The sequence below is a fragment of the Antechinus flavipes genome, chromosome 3 (assembly GCF_016432865.1).
Source record: "Antechinus flavipes isolate AdamAnt ecotype Samford, QLD, Australia chromosome 3, AdamAnt_v2, whole genome shotgun sequence".
Classification (NCBI taxonomy): domain Eukaryota; kingdom Metazoa; phylum Chordata; class Mammalia; order Dasyuromorphia; family Dasyuridae; genus Antechinus; species Antechinus flavipes.
The window spans coordinates 367,547,287-367,570,504 of NC_067400.1; the positions used below are offsets into that span (position 1 = coordinate 367,547,287).

The window sequence follows — 23,218 nt, forward strand, 5'->3', positions numbered from 1 at the left end:
AGGATGAGTACCACTTCCATTTACTATAAATACCAATTTCTTCTATAGCCAATATATGATCTCAATAACTTCTATTGTGTTTTTAAAACTAATTTTGACAAATGGAAAGAAAAAGAGTAGAAGGAAAGAAGATAATATAAAAAGCAACTATTGAAAGTTTCTACATGTCTTTCTAAGAAGGATTGAATGCACTGAATAAATAAAGCACATACGACTTTTTAACTCACAGTAAAGGTACAATACAATTGTTGGCAGATTCTTGTCTTGTTTTCTGAAATAAGGGAAAGAAAAAGTGCATAGCACTGCCTGTATGCACACTGTAAGAATTGGTGCATACTGAAATCTTTCTAGTCCTCATTGCAGAAAATGAACAGAAATAATCAGAAGAAAGCCCTCTGTGTATTTAAGTAGATGGAGAATCAATCAATCAGACAATTCCATCAAGAACTATTGAGTAACTACTATATATTTCATATTGTTTTATGTACTATGGAAAAAATGAAAAAACACAAAAGAAAGAAAAGGCATAGTAGTTGAATGTAAGGGATTAAAACCATATTATAAAGCTGTACAAACATCAAACAAAAGCAAATAATACAACACAAGAAGAATGGTGCTGAAGAGGAGGAACAATCAACAACAAGGATCAGATAACAATATTTGATCAATAGAGAGTATAATGAGGAAGAAAGCCATTCTAATTATCTAGATTGGAGGAAGTGTATGAAGCATGTGTGCTGCTAGTCTGGCAATAGTCTGGAGATAGGGAATAAAGAACAAGAAAAGTCAAAACTAATGTAACTAATTTTATTAAGCATAACAGGCAGCTTTTGGATTTACTTTTGGATATGTTTAGGGGATATGACCAATTAATCAAAAATCCAGATATTCTTTTAGGCAACATCAATAGGCCATCTGTGTCTTTTAGGAGATCAGCTAGGTGGTGCAGTAGATACAGTTCTGAACCTGAAGTAAGGAACATATTTCTGAATTCAAATCTAGCCTTATATGTTTACTAGTTGTGTGACCCTGGCCAAGTCATTTAACACTGTCTCACATTCTTCATTTGTAAAATGAACTGCAGATGAAAAATGGTAAACCACTCTAATATATTTGCTAAAGAAAGTCCCAAATGGGGTCATTAAGAATCAGATACAAGTGAAAACAATTGAACAAATCCAATAGAACTATTTTATGTTGGTGGAGTTTTTTAGTCATTTCAGTTGTATTTGACAATTTATGATCACATTTGTAAGATATTTATGTAGCTTTGGAAATAGAAATAAAACTATGTGAGATATTATATACTACTTGGATCAAAAAATGCTAAGTCAAGATGGAGGTAAAAAGCTGAATGATGAAAGAAGAATTCCCACTGAAATCCTAGAGGTCAAAATTTTGCACAGCCTATCCAAGAATATTTCCATTACGGATTAGAATTTGATAGATGGGCAGCAGTCACTTTCCCCTTTAAATATCATGTCAAAACATTCAAGCTATCTTTTTTTCCCCATATTTGGATCTCAACTACAAAAAACAATTTACAGATATCTTTAAGAAAAAATAACATAGTTGGAAACTGCTACAGGTATTCATTTCAAAATTAACAAGCTGAATATTTCTGGGGCTGCTAATCTGTAGAACTGTGAAGAAGTAAGTTGTAAAATATGGTAAAAGTGTTGCAAAATAAGGCATATTGATAGCACACTAATTAACTCATTTGGAATGAAAATCCTCCTTATTATTTAAAAATAATACAGCTTTTAAAAAAAGTTTTATGATTAAAAATCTAAAGAAAACCATCTTTATAATAGTCCCCTTGCAGCATCTTACATTTAAGAGATAATTTCATGTAAGATGGACTTTTCTCCCTCCACATTCTCTTTTGTTCTTTTTTAATAAAATATTTCTGAATAAAAGTTGTTATGCCCCCAAAAAACATAGGAAGTCAGGATGAATTGCTATTTGAAAAATTTGTAAGTAATGCTTCTATAGCAGCATTTAAGCACTCTTCAGATCCATTTTTGTATTATGGAAAAGCTTATTTATTCTCCCATCTAAACCTAAAAAGCTGAGCATATTTTGCTTCATGTTTCAAATAGAAATGCTTTAGATATCTCAACAAATGATAACCCTTTTTCTGTGGTGTGGTAAGGATATAACTTGGATTCACTTGTGTCTTTGCTTGTTTCCACAAATATTGGCTTTATATTATTAAGAATTTAGGACCTATCATCATGTTTCTGGTGAGATTTAAAAAAAAAAAAAAACAACAGTTCATGATACCTTTATTTTTATTTCTGAGTTTAAATCATAAATCTCTCTCTAGAAAAGAAAACTTCTATGTGTGCATATTTATTATTTCTTCATGGGAAAAAATGCTTCTTTTAACATTTCATTTTGAGTCTTTATTTTTTCATTTGCTTTAGTCAGTTTTCACTGTAAGAGACTTACTCAAGCCAAAGCTGGTCTATATCTAAAATCCCATATTGTTTGCTACATGGAGTCCTGCATCATGCTATTATTACTCTTTAAAAGTGAATCTTGATGGAATTTGTCAGGAAAACATAGTATGGCCAGAATACTGACACCTTAAAAATAACAAACACTCCAACCTTTCCATAATTTGGTGAAAATCTTTCTGCAAAACTCTTCTTTTTATCTTAATCTTAATCTTTTATCTTTTTTTAAATTTTAATAGCCTTTTATTTACAAGTTATATGTATGGGTAACTTTACAGCATTGACAACTGCCAAACCTCTTGTTCCAATTTTTCCCCTCCTTCCTCCCACCCCCTCCCCCAGATGGTAGGATGACCATTAATCTTTTATCTTAATTTTCTTCCATTTTATTTCTTGTTAAATCAAATGTTGCAGAGAACAAGAGAAGGCTCCAAAGCTATTGTTGTTACATATATTCAAAGGAAACTTTTTGTGGTGGCAAAGAAATAGAAATGGAGGGATTGTTACCAACTAGGTGATGGTTGAACAAATTATGGAATACTTTTGTCATGTAAGAAATGATAAAGGATATGGTTTCAGAAAATTCTTGCAATATTTCTATGATCTGATGCAAAGTGAGGTGCGCAGAACCAGGAAACATCATTCATATTAACAACAATATGGTAATAATAATCAACAATTATAAATAAAAATCTCTGAGGACTCATGATGAAAAATGTTATTCACATTTAGGGAAAAGAACTGATGTGCAAATGGATGGACAAGGAGGAACTAGAGGTTGGGAGAGAATTCAGAACACATTTTTGGGATGGAATTTTAAAATATAAATTTAAATCATTTAAAAATATACAAAAATCTATGAAATTCTCAGGATAGGGAAAATCCCCTGAATAGAGTAGTTTATGAGGTATTTGTGGCATATTTATATTCGAGGCTATTTAAGTGATTGATGCACACAAATTAATTTACTTAGGTGACTATCCCAAGATCACGCATATAAATTATATGCATTATATAAATATATAAATTTCAGAGGCAGCTTTTGAAACCAACTCTTCCAAGCCTAGGTATCTGTAAGTCTAGTACTCTATTCCCTCTACCAAACTGCCTATCACTTATTTTGAGGACTCAATAAAAATATATATAATAAATTAAACAATATATAGATGGAGAGGAACCATTTTCTTGAAGCATGAGGTTAAGTATAGTTAGAAGTAAATAGTGATATGTTTGTGTACTCAATTATTAGAGTATGCAATCCATTAGAAATATAAACAATTTCTAATATTGAGCTATGTCTTCACTTTTATAGATGAATAATTAAATCTAAAGTCATAATATTTTATTCTATTTTGCAGCTATTCAAACATAAGCATCTCTTGAGTAAGGGATTGTCACCAATCTTTCATCTTCATGAAACAATTGCCAAATTTACTGGATATCTTCAAACATAAATCTTGAATAAATATTAAAAAATAAATCAGTCAGCAAAGTGAAAATAAGGACAAAGTAGCTTCATCTGAAGCTGAATCTAATGAAAGTATTATTAAATGTGATATATGCAAGAGCAAACATTGATCTGCTATTATCATTTGACATAAGCTCATGACACCAATGTGTTGAATAATTGCACTTAATATTGCATGTGAAAATGAAGGGTACAAAATACAAGTTGAGCAATCTTTCTGAATTACTCCCAAGTTTTTGTATGAGTTAAAAGATCCTTAAAACTGCAAACTTAGAAGAAAAAGGCTGAAATAGCAATGTTTCCAATCATCTGAAAATGTAAACAATTAGACTTGAATTTTTAGCTTAAAAAATTTGAAAAAGGAATGTGATGGATAAATGCAAAAACAAACCAAAACTAATGTGAAGAGAGAATCCCAGAGAGCTATCAAAGTTAATGTAAACAAAGACATTTTAAAATGTTTGTATTTGAAAGAGAAATAAAAACTTAAAAGTCTAAATCTTTCAGAAAAATGTCTTTTATATTTATCATAGGAATTGTTACTTTTAACACTATGATCTCTATGATGAGCCTACAACCCAAACATCATTCTTTATATAGTTACAACACACTCAACTTATAGGCAAAATCCTGCATTCCACACAAAAAGAGATGGCATATGGCAATTATGTAAATATCGCTTCTTTGATCTGCCATTCCTTCTGTTACAGAAGTCATGTATCCTTCAAAATGGGAAAGAATCGAAATGATTATATCCAAATATTCTCTTCTGGTATGTGTGTACATATCTATATATCTATCTAACTTTCATTTCTTTTTAAGTATTTTCCCAATAAGTTTATCTCATTTGGACTCATGAAGAAACATCATAACATTTATAATAAAACATTATACAGTACGGCAGATGAAAATATGTAGAAATAAAACAAACAAAAAAAAAAGGAATTACAGCTTTTATTGACCTTTTAAAATACAATATATGCCAAGAGTGCCAGAATATTCTCAATTCCTATAGTTGATTATACATCAATCCTGAGATGCACTATCCTTTAAGTATGGTAGACATAATTATTATAATATGGTTGACTAATTACTGTCACTGGTTGTTCATATAAGTGAGGCAACAGGTTGTGGTAGAAAGGAATTCTGAATTAGAAGGGGGTTCAAAGCTATTATTAACCTTTTGTGACTATGAGTCTCACTTTCTATGTGTATAAAATAAGATGAGAAAAAATCCTCATCACTTGTATAGGATTGTAGAGAGGTTAGTACTTTTTAAACAATGAAGTACTCTATTAAATAAGTATGGAGTTTTATTAATATTGTCTTGATTCTAATAATCTCTTGTTGTGGATTGTTGTAGTTTTGGTTTTCTTTTCTACTTAAAGGATATAATACTCCAGTCCCATTAATAAGTCTTTTATACTTATCTATTGAATTCTTATTCAGCTATTCTCCCTATACCACACTTGCTTCAAGGGGCTCTGGAATTTCTCACCAAGCCTCTTGGAAATTGGAAACCACAGGCTGCATTATAATACATGCCTATGCCCATGATTATGTTAATAAATATTTAACAGATAGTTGGGGGTGAAATCTGTATGCTACATGTTTAACTTTATTCAGTATTATTAATTTTTTTATTACTCAAGTTTAAACAACAAAATAATAAATCAAGCCCTGATGTGTAGTATTTTCCAATTTCCAAGTGGTATGTGTGTGTATGTAAATATACATAAATGCATCTCTCTATCTTTATCTATATAGATATATACTCACATGGAAAAAAATAAATAAATAAAAACTGGCTCTCAAGATCTGTTCTGAGCTGGTTTTTGCCTAAGCTCTTTGCTAGATCTACTTAGCTAGACACCTTTTGTTTGCTTGGCTGTCCATTAACTTCCTATTGCCATGCTATCAGTACATCATGCCTCAGTTTTCAATCTAGATAACCTACATAATTCTCACTTCAGGATTTGTTTATCTTTGACTACTTATTTTGTTAATTATAATAGAGCAGGACTCATGTCTAATTTAGTCATTATTCATGTCCTACTCTACTGTGCTTTCAATGGAAATATTTATTGAATATGACCTCCTTCAATCTCCACTGACTACTTGCTAGTATGCTCTCCTAATATTTAGTCTATTTGTCCAAGCTCTCTCCTGAGATTCAGGAGGTAGAATTTCCATAATAATCAATACCATTCAACATCTACTTAATGAGGATTTACTATACAGGAATAAAACTTTGTAATTGCCACCAGGTATATAAAAGAAATACATCAACTCCCTGGCCTTTACAATTTAAGTTTCTACTTGGCAAGAGAAGATGCATACACAAAAGAACTATTATTCTTTTTGTTTGTTCTGAGTGAGGCAACGGGGGTTTACAAAGCTAATAAAAGTTAAATGCCTAAGGCCAGATTTGAACTTGGATCCTCCTGACTCCATTGAACTCTCTAGCTGTTCCCAAAGACATAAAAAATTGACATCAAGCTATAATAGGGCTTTAAGATTCCCTATGACCCTTTTACCATATTATGTCCAGTTTCAAACCCACCAAGCTACTTCCCACCCCTTTGCAGTTTATATTGCTCTCCCCATTCCTCAAACTTTACAACCTAGATCTGAAAATTGTCATCAAAATCAACACCACCATTCCTGGAAACCCCTTGTCAAACATTTGCCCTGGGGCTCCAATCAACAATGCTTGATACAGAACAAGCACTTAATAAATAATTACTTATTCATTAATTCATGGATAAATTCCAAAATGAGTGATATAAATAGTGATTTCAGAATTCAAAAATGGAGATCATCATAGACTGAAGTTTTGAAAGAATTACTCAAAGAATTAGCAGGATTTGGACAGATGTAAAGGGCAGACAAGTTATAAGTAGGTACAATGGTATAAACAAAAATGCTAAGTTTTAAAAGAATCCCTTTATGTTTAGGGTATTGTACAATGCTAAAATATTGTGCCTTCTGAGGATAACTACTAAGAGAATAATATTATGACAGATTTACAGCTATTTCATAAATTGATCAATTCTAGTCAGAATAAGAGATTATCAAAATAAGGGGGAAAAATGGAAGCTCTAAAAGCCCTTGATGTTAAAGATTATAGTCACAGAACCAATAAATGTCACAGGTGGGACATCAATTTGGAACTTCTTGACATCCAGGCCAGCTTTCTAGCCACTCTCTTAACTCTTTCTCTCCTGATATTTACAGAATATGCACATGTTGGCATACTCTTTTGCTTACATTATCTCATTTGAGTCTAATAATTCCATGAGTTATTATAGATGTTATTTTTCCCATTTTACAGATAATAGACACAGACTCAGAAAAATGAAGTGAATTCTCCACAATTGTACAACTAAAACACATTAGAGAAGAGATTCAAGCCAAGGTCTTTATGTGCCCAAGTCCAGTACACTATTGTAGAATTATACTTCCAGGATTAAGACAACTATATTACACCACTAAGTAAAAGGAAAATCATTTAATAAAACAAAGAATTGTTTTTTCTTTAAAGTGACATTTTAACATATTTAACATATTTAACAGTGTTAACATATTTAACATATTTCTTACGGAGGAGAATTATTTCCTAATAAGAGGAGAAAAATTCCAACCTCAATTGCTAGCCTCCTTTCTTCAAACATTATTCAAAATACCATCATAATGACTATTTTCAGTTTATACATTTTGCATTATAAATTGTAAATGCAAGTTTCTTTGCCATAAGATAATGATGTTACTTGCTCCTAATGCATCCTTTTCTTACCTTGTGTATCAGGTCTTCAATTGTCAAACTGGTCTAAGTTGGATTTTTCTTTCCCTAACTTCAGATTTGACAAAGATATGTGACATTTAAAAAATATTTAAGAGACATAATTTCTAGGTAATTTAATAATTTTATTAATTAATTCATTAAAAAAAGAATGAATATTCAGATGTTTTGCTATTACCGCAAAGACTTTTATGGTGGCAGGCTCAAAGTTTATATGTCCATTGGAAGAGAAGTGTTTCTGAAGATGGTATTCAACTCTGATTAGTTAACAATTAATGAGAGAATAAATATTACAATGAGAGGCTGAGTCTATTAAAGTAAATAAACTTTGCTTATTTATTTGTAGGTTTCCCCCAACCTTGGACAACTCATTCACAGATTTTTCCCCACCTGGACTGAGAAGAGCATAATGGTTTCCCAATCTGCGTGAGGTCTAAAAAAAGAAAATTAGCCCAATGTCATTATCAATAATATACTTCCAGTGGCTGAATTTTTAAAATAAGGATGTTAGAAAAAGGGGCTAACTTTCAAATCTCTCCAAATTATTGGTTTCTAACAAGTCTTTTCTCTTAAATGAAGGATTTAGCCAGAAAACTAATCAATAGAATGTGAGGGCCTTCACAAGCATGAAAATAACTCACTGAGTTTCAAGTGAAATCAGTTTTGTTATTGTTGTTTTAAGTGACTAGCATTTAATACTGAAGATGATCTCATATTATTTGATTCTACAAACATTAGGATATCTTACCTCTCATACTTCCTGTCTCTCCCCAAAAAATTTCAATTTGAAATTCCTGTATCTCAGGAACTTTTTTTGATTGGATTTTATAAGTCAGATGAAACTAAAGAAATGCAATAGTTAACAAAGCTTAAAATTTTAAGCTTTAAATTAAGTCTAGAATATTATTTTAAATCTGAAAGGAAGTACATTTGATAGAATTATCTTTTTACAAATCAGTACTAAAATGAAAATAAAAATCTCGGTATATCACAAAATTGTACCAATTGTCACACTTCTACTGCGGGCAAGAACAAAAAGTTAAAACTCAACTAAGCATAAAATTAGTTTGTCTAATGCTTCTTAAAAGTTAATTCATATGTGTTTTTAATGAGGTCTCTAATTTTTTTTGTTTGTTTTGTTTCTGTGGGAAAGACTCTGGGTTGCTTTTAAGGATTTTGTAAAAAACTGAGATTTTTAAGGACATTACCTCAACTTAGCATTGTTCTGAATATTCAACAATATAATAAACAAAATGTTTGGAAATCTATAGAATACAAATTAATCAAAGAACTGTAGAATTTGGCACTAGAAGAAACTTCAAAGTTTACTTCCCTGTTTTATGGGTGAAGAAACGAGGATTAATTATGTGGAAAATAAAGTTTTATACCAAAATTTTCTAACAAATTAATTCCTGATTTTTGTCATATTGTTATTTGATACCTCAAAATATAATGTCAGATATAGCACTAGTTTTGAGTTGGAAAAGTGTTGGAATCTTTACAAACTCTTAAATCATTAGAGTTGATAGAGACTATAATTATCCAATTTAGCATGCTTCAGTATCATTAATCTGATCTTACAAGGAGATGTTTTAGGCCAAAACCTGAAACAAGGTACTAAGTAGAACTAAGTGATACAATGCTTGTGTTCAGACCTTTAGAGAGCTCATATAAGCAAGAAGTATTTAAATACTCATTGGAGTTCACAAGTATGGGAGAGTCACAAAGTAAACTTTGTAACTTTGTAAATTCACATCTCCCTTGATAATTATTGTCTCTATCAACTCTAATGACTTAATAGTTTGTAAAGATCCAACAGAAAAGAAAGCATCTTAATGTGGAAGGTTATATATTTTGTAACTATTATTTTAATGAAGCAACTTAAGATTTCCATATTAGAAACCTGATATAATACATGCTCGTTTTCTAGATACTGCTTATTTATTATGATAAGTATCAGATCACTATGAAAAATATCACATATTTGAATAGGGAAATACATTAAAAATATGGAAAACATATTATATCTTAACAAGAGATTCAACAAAAAATCAACTCCCTCTATTTATATGTTTCGTCTGCTACCTACATAAAGTATATAAACAAATTGTCTATACAAGAATAAAGGCCTTTGTTTCTAAAGAAATTAGTAAGAAACATGGGAATATTCACAAGCAATATATAACAACAAACTACACATTTCACTAATGTCTGAAAGATGTAGTAAATGGGAAATTCTCTTATGCTTGTTGATTATTAAAAATGAATTTGACATAGTAGAATTAAATGCTGCCTTTTCCAATAAAGTTTGTCCCATCTATATATCAAAATTATTCAAGATTTTAATTAATTTATTTAATAGAAATAATACTGGTAAAGTACTCCCATATAATAAACATTAGGATCTTAAATAAAATGGCAAGATATAGACATGCATTTCAAATTGGTGGAGGAGGACTAATACTGAATTTCAAGGTAGAAGGAATCTTTTATGGATGGTAAGGTACTCCAATTATTCCTGTTCGCAGATGACATGACTTTAGCTACATAAAACCCTGGGACATTGCGGGACTTAACAGAAAGTGAAATGTAACCAGTCAAGAGAGTCTGACATGACCACCCACATCAAAAAAATGAAGTTTATAGAGGTTGTTGATGATCCAAATTGTGACATTTACAACCTATAGAGCACATAATGCTCTTGAACTGTAATGCTATCGAACTTTCTATCAGAGTGCATGTCTGGGACATATAGTATAATTGGACAATGCATTTGATGCAAGGTTGAATGTGACAAGTAAGCAGATTAGAGTGTCTTTAATGGTACTAAAATTGTTGTCCTGTGTTTTTAATACCAATACCCTATTATTATTAGTATATCTCAGCGAGGCATGTAATTCAATAGTCTCCAAAGAATTTAAAACAATTATGAAACAAATGGTAAGCAGTGTCTCATAATGGGTTTAGGTAAACTATAACATATAATCTGGGAGGAAAATAGAAGGAGTGAAGTAAAGGATATCATTTGGGAGGATAAGTAGATGAGATGGTGAGAGGGAGGGACAGCAGATAGACAGCCAGGATATTTCACTGGTACCTGTGGTATGTCAGGAAAAGATGAAAAATGCTTCTAGCAGGTTGGACATACTCTTTGTGATGAAATTATGCATAGATATGGAGAAGAACTATAGAGGATGACAGGCAAAGATGGGTCATAATCTGAATTAATGGAGGAAATTTCTAAATCTAGAAGATCATATATGTACTTTGTACATATAGTCTTATTTCTTTTGAGAATATGGGGAATATTAGGAACATGGTACAGTTATATGCAATTATCCCTTCATTGAGTGCTATAATCATAGATTGTTATTCAATTTTTATAATAATGATATGTCTCATACAAGGAAACATTTCTAGTATTTTTAAAAAATATTTACTCACTTTCAACAATTACTTGTCGGCCTTCCCAATTGTCTTTAATCAGCTGTATGTTTCCAAAATGTGCATCACTGTAGAAGATTCGGTTGGTCCCCTTTCTTCTCAAGCTGTAGTCAAAAGCCAAAGCTATCACATTCTTGAAGTAATGTGGATTTTCATAAGGTCGAACTGGTGAATTTAAATTGGTCTCATCTGAAAGATGTATACTTTTTAATATTGTTCTCCCTGAATACAGTAAATAACCTTCATGTCTTAGGCAGGTAACTCCATCCTCTGCAAGATATCCATGTGCACAAGCACATGTTCTTTGAGAATTTCCTCGATATAAACAAAGTTGCTGACAGCCACCATTATCCTTTGCACATACATTGGTACCTATTGGGAAGTATGGAAAGAAAAGCATTTTTTCCCCTTAGAATCAATCTGAAAGGAATTCAAATAACACTGAGTTGCTCTGTTTCTTATAATGAACAGAATTTCCCTTTTATCAGACTAGTTACAAATATTAAAGATTGAACTACATGTCAGTAACAGTAATCATCTGCTTGCTATAACCTTCAAAAAATTAATTTTTATTACTTTTGAATCAGTCAGCTCTCTAAGACTTTTAGTTGTAAATGGTAGTAGTAAGGACAATTTAATCATTAAAGATTTCTTATTCCAACGAAGTCACAGTTTCACAGTCCCTATCCTTATCTAAGTAATGTATATAGTTTTCTAATATTGAAATCATATATCAACAAAATGAAGTTAGGGAGAATTATACTCCAGCATCCTCAACTCAGAAAATAATTATTTCTTCCCTTAAGAGTTTTCCATCTAAATTCTGTATCCCTACAATACTAATCATAATTAGAATTCCATACATAGTAGCTACTTAATAAAACTTGCTGAATTGAAATGAAAAAGCATAAATATTCTATCAAACCTACATAATGTCCCTTCAAATCATGTAGGTATCTTTAAGAAGAGAGTCATATAAATTTTTTTGTGTGATTGGTTTTATAATTTTTCTTCAAGGAAATAGAATTTGGTTATTTTTTTCCCTTTCTAAATTGCTTTGCTAGTTATAAAATATATTTCAATGATGAAATGGTTTATAATATAATTCAAATTCAGCTAGATGGTGAAGTGAAAAAATGCTGAATTTAGAGTTAGAAAAACCTGAGTTCATATTTAGCCTTAAATAAGTAACTATCTGTATGACCCCGGGTAAGACCTTATCCTCAGTTTGCCTCAATTTCCTTAAATGTACAATGGTACAAATAGTAATGCCTACTTCCCAGAGTTGTTTTAAAGTACTTTGTAAAATTTAAAACATTATATAAGTTCTGACTATCATTATTATTTATGTTCATAATAAAACATTCTAGGAATTCAATATATCTTGTAGTATAATATACTTAATAATTTAGTTACTATTTACTTTTATCATATTTTTGCTATGTCCTATTATTTTCCTCCATTCTTTATAGTTAAATCCTATTTCCTTATATTATTATTATTATTATTATTGTGATTTTTTGCTGAGGCAATTGTGGTTAGGTGAGTTGCCCAGGGTCACACAGCTAGGAAATGTTAAGTGTTAAGTGTCTGAGACTAGATTTCAACTCAGGTCCTCCTGACTTAAGGACTAGTGCTCTCTCCTACACCAAGTAGCTGCCCCCTATTTCCTTATTTTATGAATTTGTGTGTACAAATATTATACATATATATTCCATAAGAAAAATGTAAATATAGCATTATTGTTTGTATATATATTCACATATATATGAATTTAGGAGTGCATGAAAATACATACACATACACATAGGTATTATCATATACGTCATATTTTTCCTTAATAATCTTTACCAAGGAAGAGTATTACTTGAAAGTTTTAAGTACATAAGAAAGAGGTGTTTTTTTTGATAAATATAAAATATTTGCATTTATATGTGTATAAATATAAATGTATGTATGTACATAGAAATATAAACATGAGACAATATAAAATCCTTCATACAATCGTTGAAACGACTCACCTTTCTCTCTTACTCGGTTGAAGACTTTGACTTCCTTTAGGTTGACACCAAGGCCTGTTCTCATGGTCACTGCATCTGTGGCGTCATTTTTGTGACCTCTTCGGATAGAACCGTTTGCATGTGCTCTGTCAGAAAGTTCAAGATGCCTGATCAACAATCTTCAACTAATTAAAATCAATCCAGTCATTAAACTGAAGCCAACAGATGGCCAAACAGAAGGCAAAGAAAGTGACTCTAGTGTATGACATTGATATGCTTTAGCTTCGAATATCAAAAGTACCTTTTCTGTGGAAATTACATGGTTTTGTGAGATCCTTTTTGTGACCTTGCTAAAGAATAGCTAATCCTACAAGGGTGAAGCAGCTGGCACAGAAATAACATTTTGAGACTCAAATACTTATGGAAAAATAAATTACCTGTCAGACCAGTAGATGTAAGCCCCAAAGACTGCGACTGAAAACATATCCACATTGCTCCCTGACAGCACAATCTCCCGATTCCCTCCACTCTCAAGGTCGATTCTCTCTATCTTGTCTATGCGAGCATCACACCAGTACAATTTATTTTCCTAAAGATCAATTACAAAGTGAAGTTTACCAAGCTATTTTTGTCCAAATGTTTTATTAAAAAAAATAATGGAAAACTAAACAGGAGAGGGCATGTTAATACAAAAAAATCCAGGAGCTAACACACTTTGAATATTGAAAGAGGGAAAGAGTAACAACAGACCTCATAATCAATGGAGACACCATTTGGCCATGCTATCCCCATGCTCACAAGGATCACCTTCTCAGAACCATCTAATCTTGCTTTGCCAATGCAGGGATTCTGTCCCCATTCCGTCCAGAACAGGTAGCTAGAATCAAATTATGAATTTATAATGATGTAAAAAAATTATTTAAATCAATGACATTCAGATCAAATAAATGAACAAAGCCATTGGAGGAAAAAGTAAAACCATATGAAAAAAATATAATAACAAAGACAACAATTCTATGTGCTGCTACTGAGTTTTGCTACTAATTTTTGCATGCTTTTTATTTGTTTTCTTTCCTAGATAAAGAAATCACACAAAAATACAAGATCATAACATCTGAAATCAAAGGGAATTGAGGTCATATATTTTGTGGCAATAACCCAGAGCTTTGGGGAGAAAATAGAGCAAATCTTTTGAAATCGGTCCCTTCAGTAGAATCTCTTTAATGAATCATTTAATTGTTTTCATTAATGTGAAAACAATGCTTCAAAAGTGCTTAAGTTTTGTTTGTTTAAAAACTATAGGCTCAACCTGCTTTGTGGCTAAGCAGAGTCAATATGAGACTGCTTTAAATTACCTCATATAAAAGTGCTCAAGTTGTACTAGATACATTCTCAGAGGGGCTTCCTCTTCAAGAGGAAGTTTAGAAAAAAAATGGCTGCCAATTAGTTCAGTGGTATTTTCCATTTTATCCACAGAAGTCAGTCATTGCTGAAAGACTTTATAACCTCAAAAAATATGATAAAATAAAATAAAGACATCCTGTATACTTTGGCTCTTCAGGATAAAAACCATTTCTGGAATATCTTACTTCTGATTCTATGCTGATAAATTATAATAAAAGGGGAAATCTTTCTTATCACTGATAGTAAGGAACTTTATGATATTGGTATTATACTTGGCCTGCAAAAGATTTTGTTGGCTGACATAATACTGTTTATCCCCCCAAGACTGCATCTAGAAGAATATTTGTTCCATTGGATTGAATTGAACAAAATTATAATATATTGACAAAGAATTTTTAATTAATGTTATGAAAATAAAAAAGTCATGTAGCTAGCTATCTCTGTAGCCACACCTTTTCAATGTATATTGATTACAAGACCCTTGTAAGACACTTATCTAAGTACATTATGATTTCTGTAATCATAGACCTACACCATGTAGGCCTTCTACAACCTTTTATTTAGTCCTTAGGACTGTGCTCAACAAAATGGATGAAAAACATTGAAATCGTTCTCTAATCTGATCACTGTACTCCTAAAACTTTTAATTTGCTTCCACTGGAAATTTTGATTTTAGATTTATCTCATTCAACTTAATTTGACATATTATTTATTGTCCAATGCCTCAAATTGGTTACTGACTTAGTTTCCAGCAAAAACTGCCTTTGGGAACAATCAATGTGAGTTGATATCTCCATAAATCCTTTAAGGATACTTTTTCCTAAGACATCATCTTATTACTTTTGCCATATAGTAACATTTGGGAACTAGACATAAGAAAATATTGGTTAATGTCTCTATGTAATTATCATAACTGTAACAATTTTTCACATCACATAGATTGCTAGACATAATTATTTCTATCAGTGAACCTCGGTTTACTTTAAATGAGCTTAAGAAATTAAAATCTAAACTGTCTTAATTACACCTCATTGCTAAGATGCACTATAATAAGGCTATAAGGATCACCTAGACTACCAAAGATTCACTAAAGTAAATTGTTGGATATCAGTCAATAAGACTTTCTTAATATTTCACTATTCAACTTCAAAAATAGGAATCAGTGCAGGAGAATCATTAATAATCTTTAAAAAATTGCTTTAATAGTCTTCACTTGGAATTTTCTAAATATTTTTTAAAAGATAGAAATATTGTCTATGTTGTATTCTTTTTGGTCCTCTTCTTTTTAACTTTTTAAAAACCACTTGTGGGAATTTTCTGAGAACTACACACATTACACACAATTTTAAGGGAAGTCACAGGTCCCATGTCACATTATACAAAGAATTAATGGGTATATGTGACATCACCATGATATTTCATCTGTGAAGACATTCTTTCTAACATGGAAGTATTCCCTATGTCTCAATCATGGCATTGTAGGGGTAGCACATGGAATGTGGATTAGGAATATCTATGATAAAGTACTTAATCAATTTCCTCAGTTCTTTTTCTTCACATATAATTTTTCTTTTATACCTTGCTCTTTATTTTTCACTCTGTTCTCTAAGGAAGAAGTATCCTTTTTCCTCATAAAAACCAGTACCTTTACATTTATTTTTGATCCCAACCTTTTCCAACTTTCTTCAGTAGATTGCCTCAAATAATATCCCCATTCACTCTATTCTTTAGTCTTTTCCTTTGTCTTTTCCCGCAAACTTCTTTTAAAATAAATAATCTGGTCTTCCTGCCTTAAGTCTCTTTGAATTACCAGTTATAGATTACAAGTATATTACGCCAAGTTTTTTTTTGGTAGTAGTTTAAAAAAAAAAAGAAAGAAATGTTCTTTTAGAAATGTCAAATATTAAGAACACAAGGAAACTTGGAAAAACCTATATGAGATACTCATGCTAAAGCAATAAAAATAAAAAGAGACTAGAATAATTACATACATAGGAATCATTTACATATAGATGATAACTGAATCTATCAAAATTGATTGCTGATGAAAAATGAAGTAAACAGAACACCTGTCCATACCCACACCAATAGCATAAAGAAAACCACAATGCAAAGCATCAGAATTCTGTTCAATGCAGTGATCAACACTGATTTTAAGGTATTGATTATGAAACTTCTTTCTTTTCAACAAAGATGTAATAGACTACTAGTGTCAGATGAAGTATTTATTTTCAAAGATGCTTAATGCATTGATTTGCTTTAGTAAACTATACTTCTTTGCTGACCTTTCTCTGTGCTATGATATAACATAATTGTAGAAATGCTGATTGTTGAATACAGAATGAACCTGTGATTTTATTGATTATTGGACCTCCCAGATAAAGAGAGAAATTTCCTCTACCAATATAGGATGACATATTTTTTTGCAACTGATAGTCTTAGACAGTTGTATAGACAAGGGTTTCTTAAACTTTTTCTATTTTTGACTCCTTTTCTGCCAAGAAAATTGTTTGTGACCCCAGTAAATAGATATATAAAAGTGGCATACAAATCAAATACTTTTAATAATAAATCATAATTTAATGACCCCTTATATTTAGTTATAGAACCTCATATGTGGGTCACCACCCCCAGTTTAAAAAGTTTTGGTGTAGACGTCTAAGAAGTTAAAGAGCTTGCCTGGCAACACAGAGATGGTATGTGTTAGAGAGAAGATTTGAACTTTAGTTTTGCTAGTTTCAAGTTCAATTCTTTACCTAGTTTATAATACAACATGTTAGCAGTAACACCAAACAATAATATTGAAAATACACACATCATCAAAAAGGAAGGAATAAACCTGTTCACATTTGTAGGTGACATGATGGTATAGTAAGAATAACTCATAGATTCAGTTAAAAAAATAATCAAAATGTTTGAGTTTCACCAAGATGGCAACCCCAAAATAAATGCTGCTCTTCCAAATCATCAGCAATTCTATTAGCCCAAATAAAACCAAAATAATATGATAAGAGAAACTCCACTCAAAATAAAATTTAAAATAAAATTATGATCTGGACTTTAATACACACACACACACACACACACACGCACACACACACACACACACACACACACACACACACAGATTTCTAGAAAGTCAAGGACACAGAACTCTAAGGTGGAAAGATGTTCCCTGCTTGTATTTGGACCATGCCAATAAAATGAAAATATTACCTAAATTAGTTTATAGCTTTAGGGCAAGTAAAATGATACTTTTTAGAACTAGACATATTAAATTCCAATTTATTTAGAAGAACAAAATACATAAAATAGTAAAGAAGATAATGAAAAAAGATATGAAGTAAGGGGTAATAGTTCTATCAGACCTTATACTATTAACCAATAGTCATCAAAAACATTTGGCTTTAATTAAAATAAAAATATAAAAATGTATATACACCAGAATAAAAGGAAGAAAACAAACTTCCTATTTATAGATTAATGGTTAAGATGTTAAGAGTTTTATAAAGATAAACGTCTCCAAATAATTTACATTTCTATACTATCCTAAGAAAAAAACAGAAAATTGTAAACTTAAAATGAATGTCCATCATTAAGGAATATTTTTAATTGAAAATAACATGATAAGATAGCTTTACCAACTACAGTAAGAGGAAGGATTCTTGAAATAGAAACAAGGAAGATCATAGAATATACAATATGATATTTTGATTGCACAAAATTTAAAAAAAATTAGTATAAATGAAATCAATTGACAGAGATAAAAAGGAAAATTTAGAATGGGAAAAATATTGGCATCAAATATCAACAGCAAAGATTTTATATCTAAAACATATAGGCAATGGATATTGATGAATAAGTTCTAGAGGTATTCTTCAAAAGACAAGTATATAAACAATGAAAACTGTTTTGTTTTGTTTACTCTTACTTCATCCCTCCCCCAGAAATTATAACTTAATTTGTATATAAGCTATGTTTTACTTTGAGACTTTTCTTGGAGATATTTTGTAAATATTTTCTTTTTTTCTGGGTTTATCTTGAACAAACGTGTTATAATAGCTCTCAAGGTGGAATTCCTTTTCTCCATTTGTTTGCTCATTTTCATGTGTAGGCATAAATCCCCTCTTCATTGTTGGAAGAGCTATGAAGTAATCCAATCTTTCTAATTTTAATTTTTAATTATGGGGGGATGAGCAACTAACTTCCCAATACACTTATACCCAACTAATCCACGTGGACATATATCCCAAGGAAGTAAAAGATAAAAATAAAAGTCCAGCATATTTTCAAGTATTCAAAATATTTATATCAGAAATCTTTGTGGAAAAACAAACAAAATATCCTGTAGATAGTAGTGGGAACTCCTGTATTGGGAGGAAAAGATGTAACAAAAAACTTATCAATTTAGTATAATGTTATGTATCACATCTGTCTATGCTGGAATTATATTCCCTCACTCAAGATGGCATGGCATATTAAATAGAACTTTAACTTGAATTTGGAAGACATAGGTCTGAATCATATCTAAAACAATAACTGTAATCAAGTAATTCATTCCAAATTTCCAAATTGCTCTGTCTCTGTTCCCTGTAATATGGACTGTTTTTGCACAATCGATATTGTTATTGTAAACATCAAAGGAGATAACACACTAAAGTAATTTGCAAATTTTAAAATTCTATATAAGTGCTAGTTATTAATATCAATATTACTACTACTAGAGAGGAAGCATGGCTTAATGGATATATTTCCTTTGAAGAAAGGAAGATGTGGGTTAAAATCTCACCTTTGACACAAACTGGTTGCCTAACCCTGGACAAATCACTAAATCTTTCAGTGACCTACGCACCTCTCTAAGACTATATTTTCAAAGAGGATTATAACTTTCATTAATATATGGAGTTATTTTACCTATCCTAATGGAATTACAGTGCATCTTCTTCCATAGTCCCTATCTCTATCTGTATTACTACTACTGCTACTACTACTACTACGGCTACTACTACTACTATTACTATTACTACTGCTACTACTACTACTACTACACTTTAAGTTTTTTGAGGACAGAGACTATGTTTATCTCAATTTTTTATTTCCCCTAGGCTTATCACAATTTTCTATATGTAATATTTGCCTAAAATTTTGGAGTTGCATTGTACCATGAATTAGCTTATATACAAAAATGTGAGTGTAGCACATTACCCACAGAAGGAACTGATGGAATGATATCTTGGTACCAAAAGAGTGTTTCACATTCCAAGAAATCCATGAGTCGCTGTTAGGTTGCATGAAAATTTAAATTAAATTATTTCTACTTATTTTAATATGTCTATGATCTTTACCAATTTGAGAGACCCTGTTACTCTTCAGGAAGAAAAATAAGCTATTTGGGATTGTAGGTTTTTAATTATTAAATTATTTTTGAATGAATTAACTACATCTGTGCCCAAAGCTGTGTATATATTTTTACAAGGCAAATATTACCTTCTCTTTTTGTCTATATAAAAGTCAAAGAGTAATTATCCTTAAAAATTATTATGAATTATCATGGGAGACTGCTTGAATGAAAGACTTTATACAAAACAAATGCTTCCTTTTCTTGTTCATGAGTTGGTGCATAATAAGATATCAAGCAAACAAAAAAATCACTATACTAAATTTATTTAACAAAAAAGTTAAAATATTTTGATTGCCTAGATATCTGTAGTATGGCATAAATAAGATTTATCATTACATTTATTCTCTCCTTTGTGGTATAAATGAACTACATTCATATTCATTAACAGAAGTAAATATTGACATGATAAGGGATTATATTCTATTTCATTCAAGTGTTATAAAACACTTTAAATATATTATTTCTTTAGCCATCAGAAGAACTCTGTGACCAATGTCATACAAGACTTGGTCTAATGCTTGAGAGGGAAAGGGATGAGAAAATGTGAATGGCTATATTGACATTATGTGTCTTATATCTTCAGTCACTGGAAAATAAACTTTTTTTTTCAGGAAGAAGGAACAAAGATAAAGAGATTGCATTACTCCCTGAAAATGTGAGCAAGTATTTGGGAAAATATAGTTAAAAGAATAATGTTAGGAACTGCTAGGAATACATAGGCAGTGGTAGTGAATAAAGGTCTGGATTTTTTGGTGTTGGAAATGGAAATGGCACTATATAATAAGGTTAGGAGGCAATGACAGTACATCTTGTCAAAGATTCTGGCATATGAGTCACCAAAAGAATAATAGCAACATCATTAACTCATTTTAGCTAATGAAGAAATTGAGACATGGAATTATGGCACACCTTCCTGAAGATTAAATTATACCATATAATATGCAGCAGTGATAAAATTAGAATATAATTTTTTTGACCACAAGGCATTATTTTTTATGCTATCCTATGCTACATATTCCTAGAACCTGCAACTACATTAGCGTTACTACACATGCACACAGAAACATATTGTACATATGTCTTTGTAAATAAATATATCAAAATTCACTTATTTTATTATGGTTTTTAATTTGAGGGAATTTTGTCTGTATATTTTTATTAATCATCGTCATGTCTTTCTAGACTTTGAAGATTATATTTTCTCAGCTGTGCATGAAGCTGTCATGTCAATGTCCTAGTGTTTTGCAAAAAAAAATAAAATAAAAATAAAAATGAAAACAGTTCAATGGAAATGTCAAAATAAAAACAAAAATAAACCTACCTGACAGAATCTTGGAAGACAGAAATGTTTATGCTGGAATGATTTTAATACTAGTGTAATTTTTTTTTCTAAAAATTAGTTTGAAATGTGTGAGAGCTTTTCTACAAGAAAAAATAATACATGTAGCCTGAATTGCAAGTAAAAAGGTGAATAATTTTAATAGGAAAGCAAATTATTACTGAATTTTAGTCTATAATATCAATGCGACAGTAGTTCTGGTAATAATTCTGTTAATCCCTCAGATATTTGCTGCATATTTGCAAGTTCTGTAAAAAAAAAATGATAAAAGAAAGCAATGTAGAATGGTAGAAAATCCAATCAAAATTTTGTTGACTGTATAAGCAAATAAAAGCAAATTGTTTTGCTTTATTTTGTTTTTAAATCTTGCAAAATTTAGAAAGACTTTTTTTAGTCCTTATGATTACTTGAGTCAACAGATTCAGCAAATTGTAACATTTTGACACTGATTTTTTAAAAAAAGCTATTACTTTGTCATCTCCTACTATCATTCTTTATGTTTTTCTCCTTTTACAAACTCCTAGAAAAATGTCATCTGCATTCTTTCTCTCCATTTCTTTACCTATTCACTTCAAAACCCCTTGAAATCAGGCTTCCAACTTCACCAAATTATTGAAATCAATTTTACTAAGGTTACCAAATTATGCTAATTGCTGAACCCAATTATCTCTTCTCAGTCCTTATCATAACTGAGATAGGATTGTAGTGGGACTATCAGGTCTTTGCCTGAAGATACCCAAACTTTAGGAACACACATTCTATCTATCAGCTTCCTGAGTCTCATGATCTCATGATGCCTCAAACTAAGATTTGAAGTAAAGCCATCTCTTATTGCTCATTGCTATACTTGACTTCATAGGTCTATCATCAGCATGACCTTCTTGCATTGATGATAATTCTCCATAGGTTAATTTTCCATAATTGAAGTAAGGAAGACTACCAAGACTTTTGTGATACCTTTTTTAGCACATATGGACCACCTATGCCTGCTGCTTCTCCCCATCTTTGGCCTATTCCTGAAAATTAAGGGGTCTTAATACTATATAATACTAAATATTAAAATAATTATTGATATAACTATTTTTTTCTTAATAAGAATGCCATTATCAGTAGAAGAAGACCTAAAGTATTAACATATTGAACTAGTCTTTGTCCATTTTCAAGTTTCAAGCTTTCCATAGAAAATGCTAGAACTGATGAAAATAAAACTATAGAATACACTGAAATAAAAAGCAGCTCAAATCAGTATGAGTAATAATTCATTTGGTCTCCTACTCTATTCCAATAAGTATTAATCAGCTTGAATTTTATATCAATCATCTAGGGACAGATAGATTCTTATAATGGATCTCAAATTTTTATGTAATATTACTAAGTTATGAGGTTAACTGTACAACCAAAAGAAAAAAATCTGACAGAATCTCTATTCTGTTTGGTTCAAATTTCATGTCCAAACACAGTATAGGTAGAATGCCTTGATGCTTTATAAAGTTCCCTAACTTATTTTTGTACCTCTGGACTACTCTGTCTTGTCCAGCATGAACAAACAACCATATTATGATCACTTAGTTGAAGTAGATGCTCCATGTTTCACCAAAATGGACTGATAAATCATTTTTGGCTCTCAAAAACATGATCTAACTAATGAGATTTTGTATTTTAACATGATTCTTTTGCATATTTGAGCATCAGATCCATAAAAGACAAGGTCCTCGAAGAAAGAGTCATATCAGATCATAAGGAAGATCAGAGGTCCATTTCATCTGAGGAGAACATAGATGCTTTAATAAAGCTCCATTGACATAGTTCTGCTTCAGTGATTTTCATGTAGGTTGAGCAATTATAATCCTGACATCAGATTTTGTTCATTTTTTTTTTTTCCTGTCTGACTACTAGGT

The 23,218-nt window shown here is 30.9% G+C and overlaps 1 protein-coding gene across 1 annotated transcript in view; it reads right to left on the reverse strand.

Annotated features, from left to right (window-relative positions):
• LRP1B (LDL receptor related protein 1B) overlaps positions 1–23,218 on the reverse strand; it is a 2,056,943-nt gene that overhangs the window by 594,797 nt on the left and 1,438,928 nt on the right. The window contains exons 38-41 of the mRNA XM_051990638.1: positions 13,927–14,053; positions 13,614–13,765; positions 13,198–13,322; positions 11,177–11,548 (exon numbers count right to left, since the gene is read on the reverse strand). Of these exons, the coding sequence (XP_051846598.1) occupies positions 11,177–11,548; positions 13,198–13,322; positions 13,614–13,765; positions 13,927–14,053 (776 nt within the window). The remainder of the gene's footprint in view (positions 1–11,176; positions 11,549–13,197; positions 13,323–13,613; positions 13,766–13,926; positions 14,054–23,218) is intronic.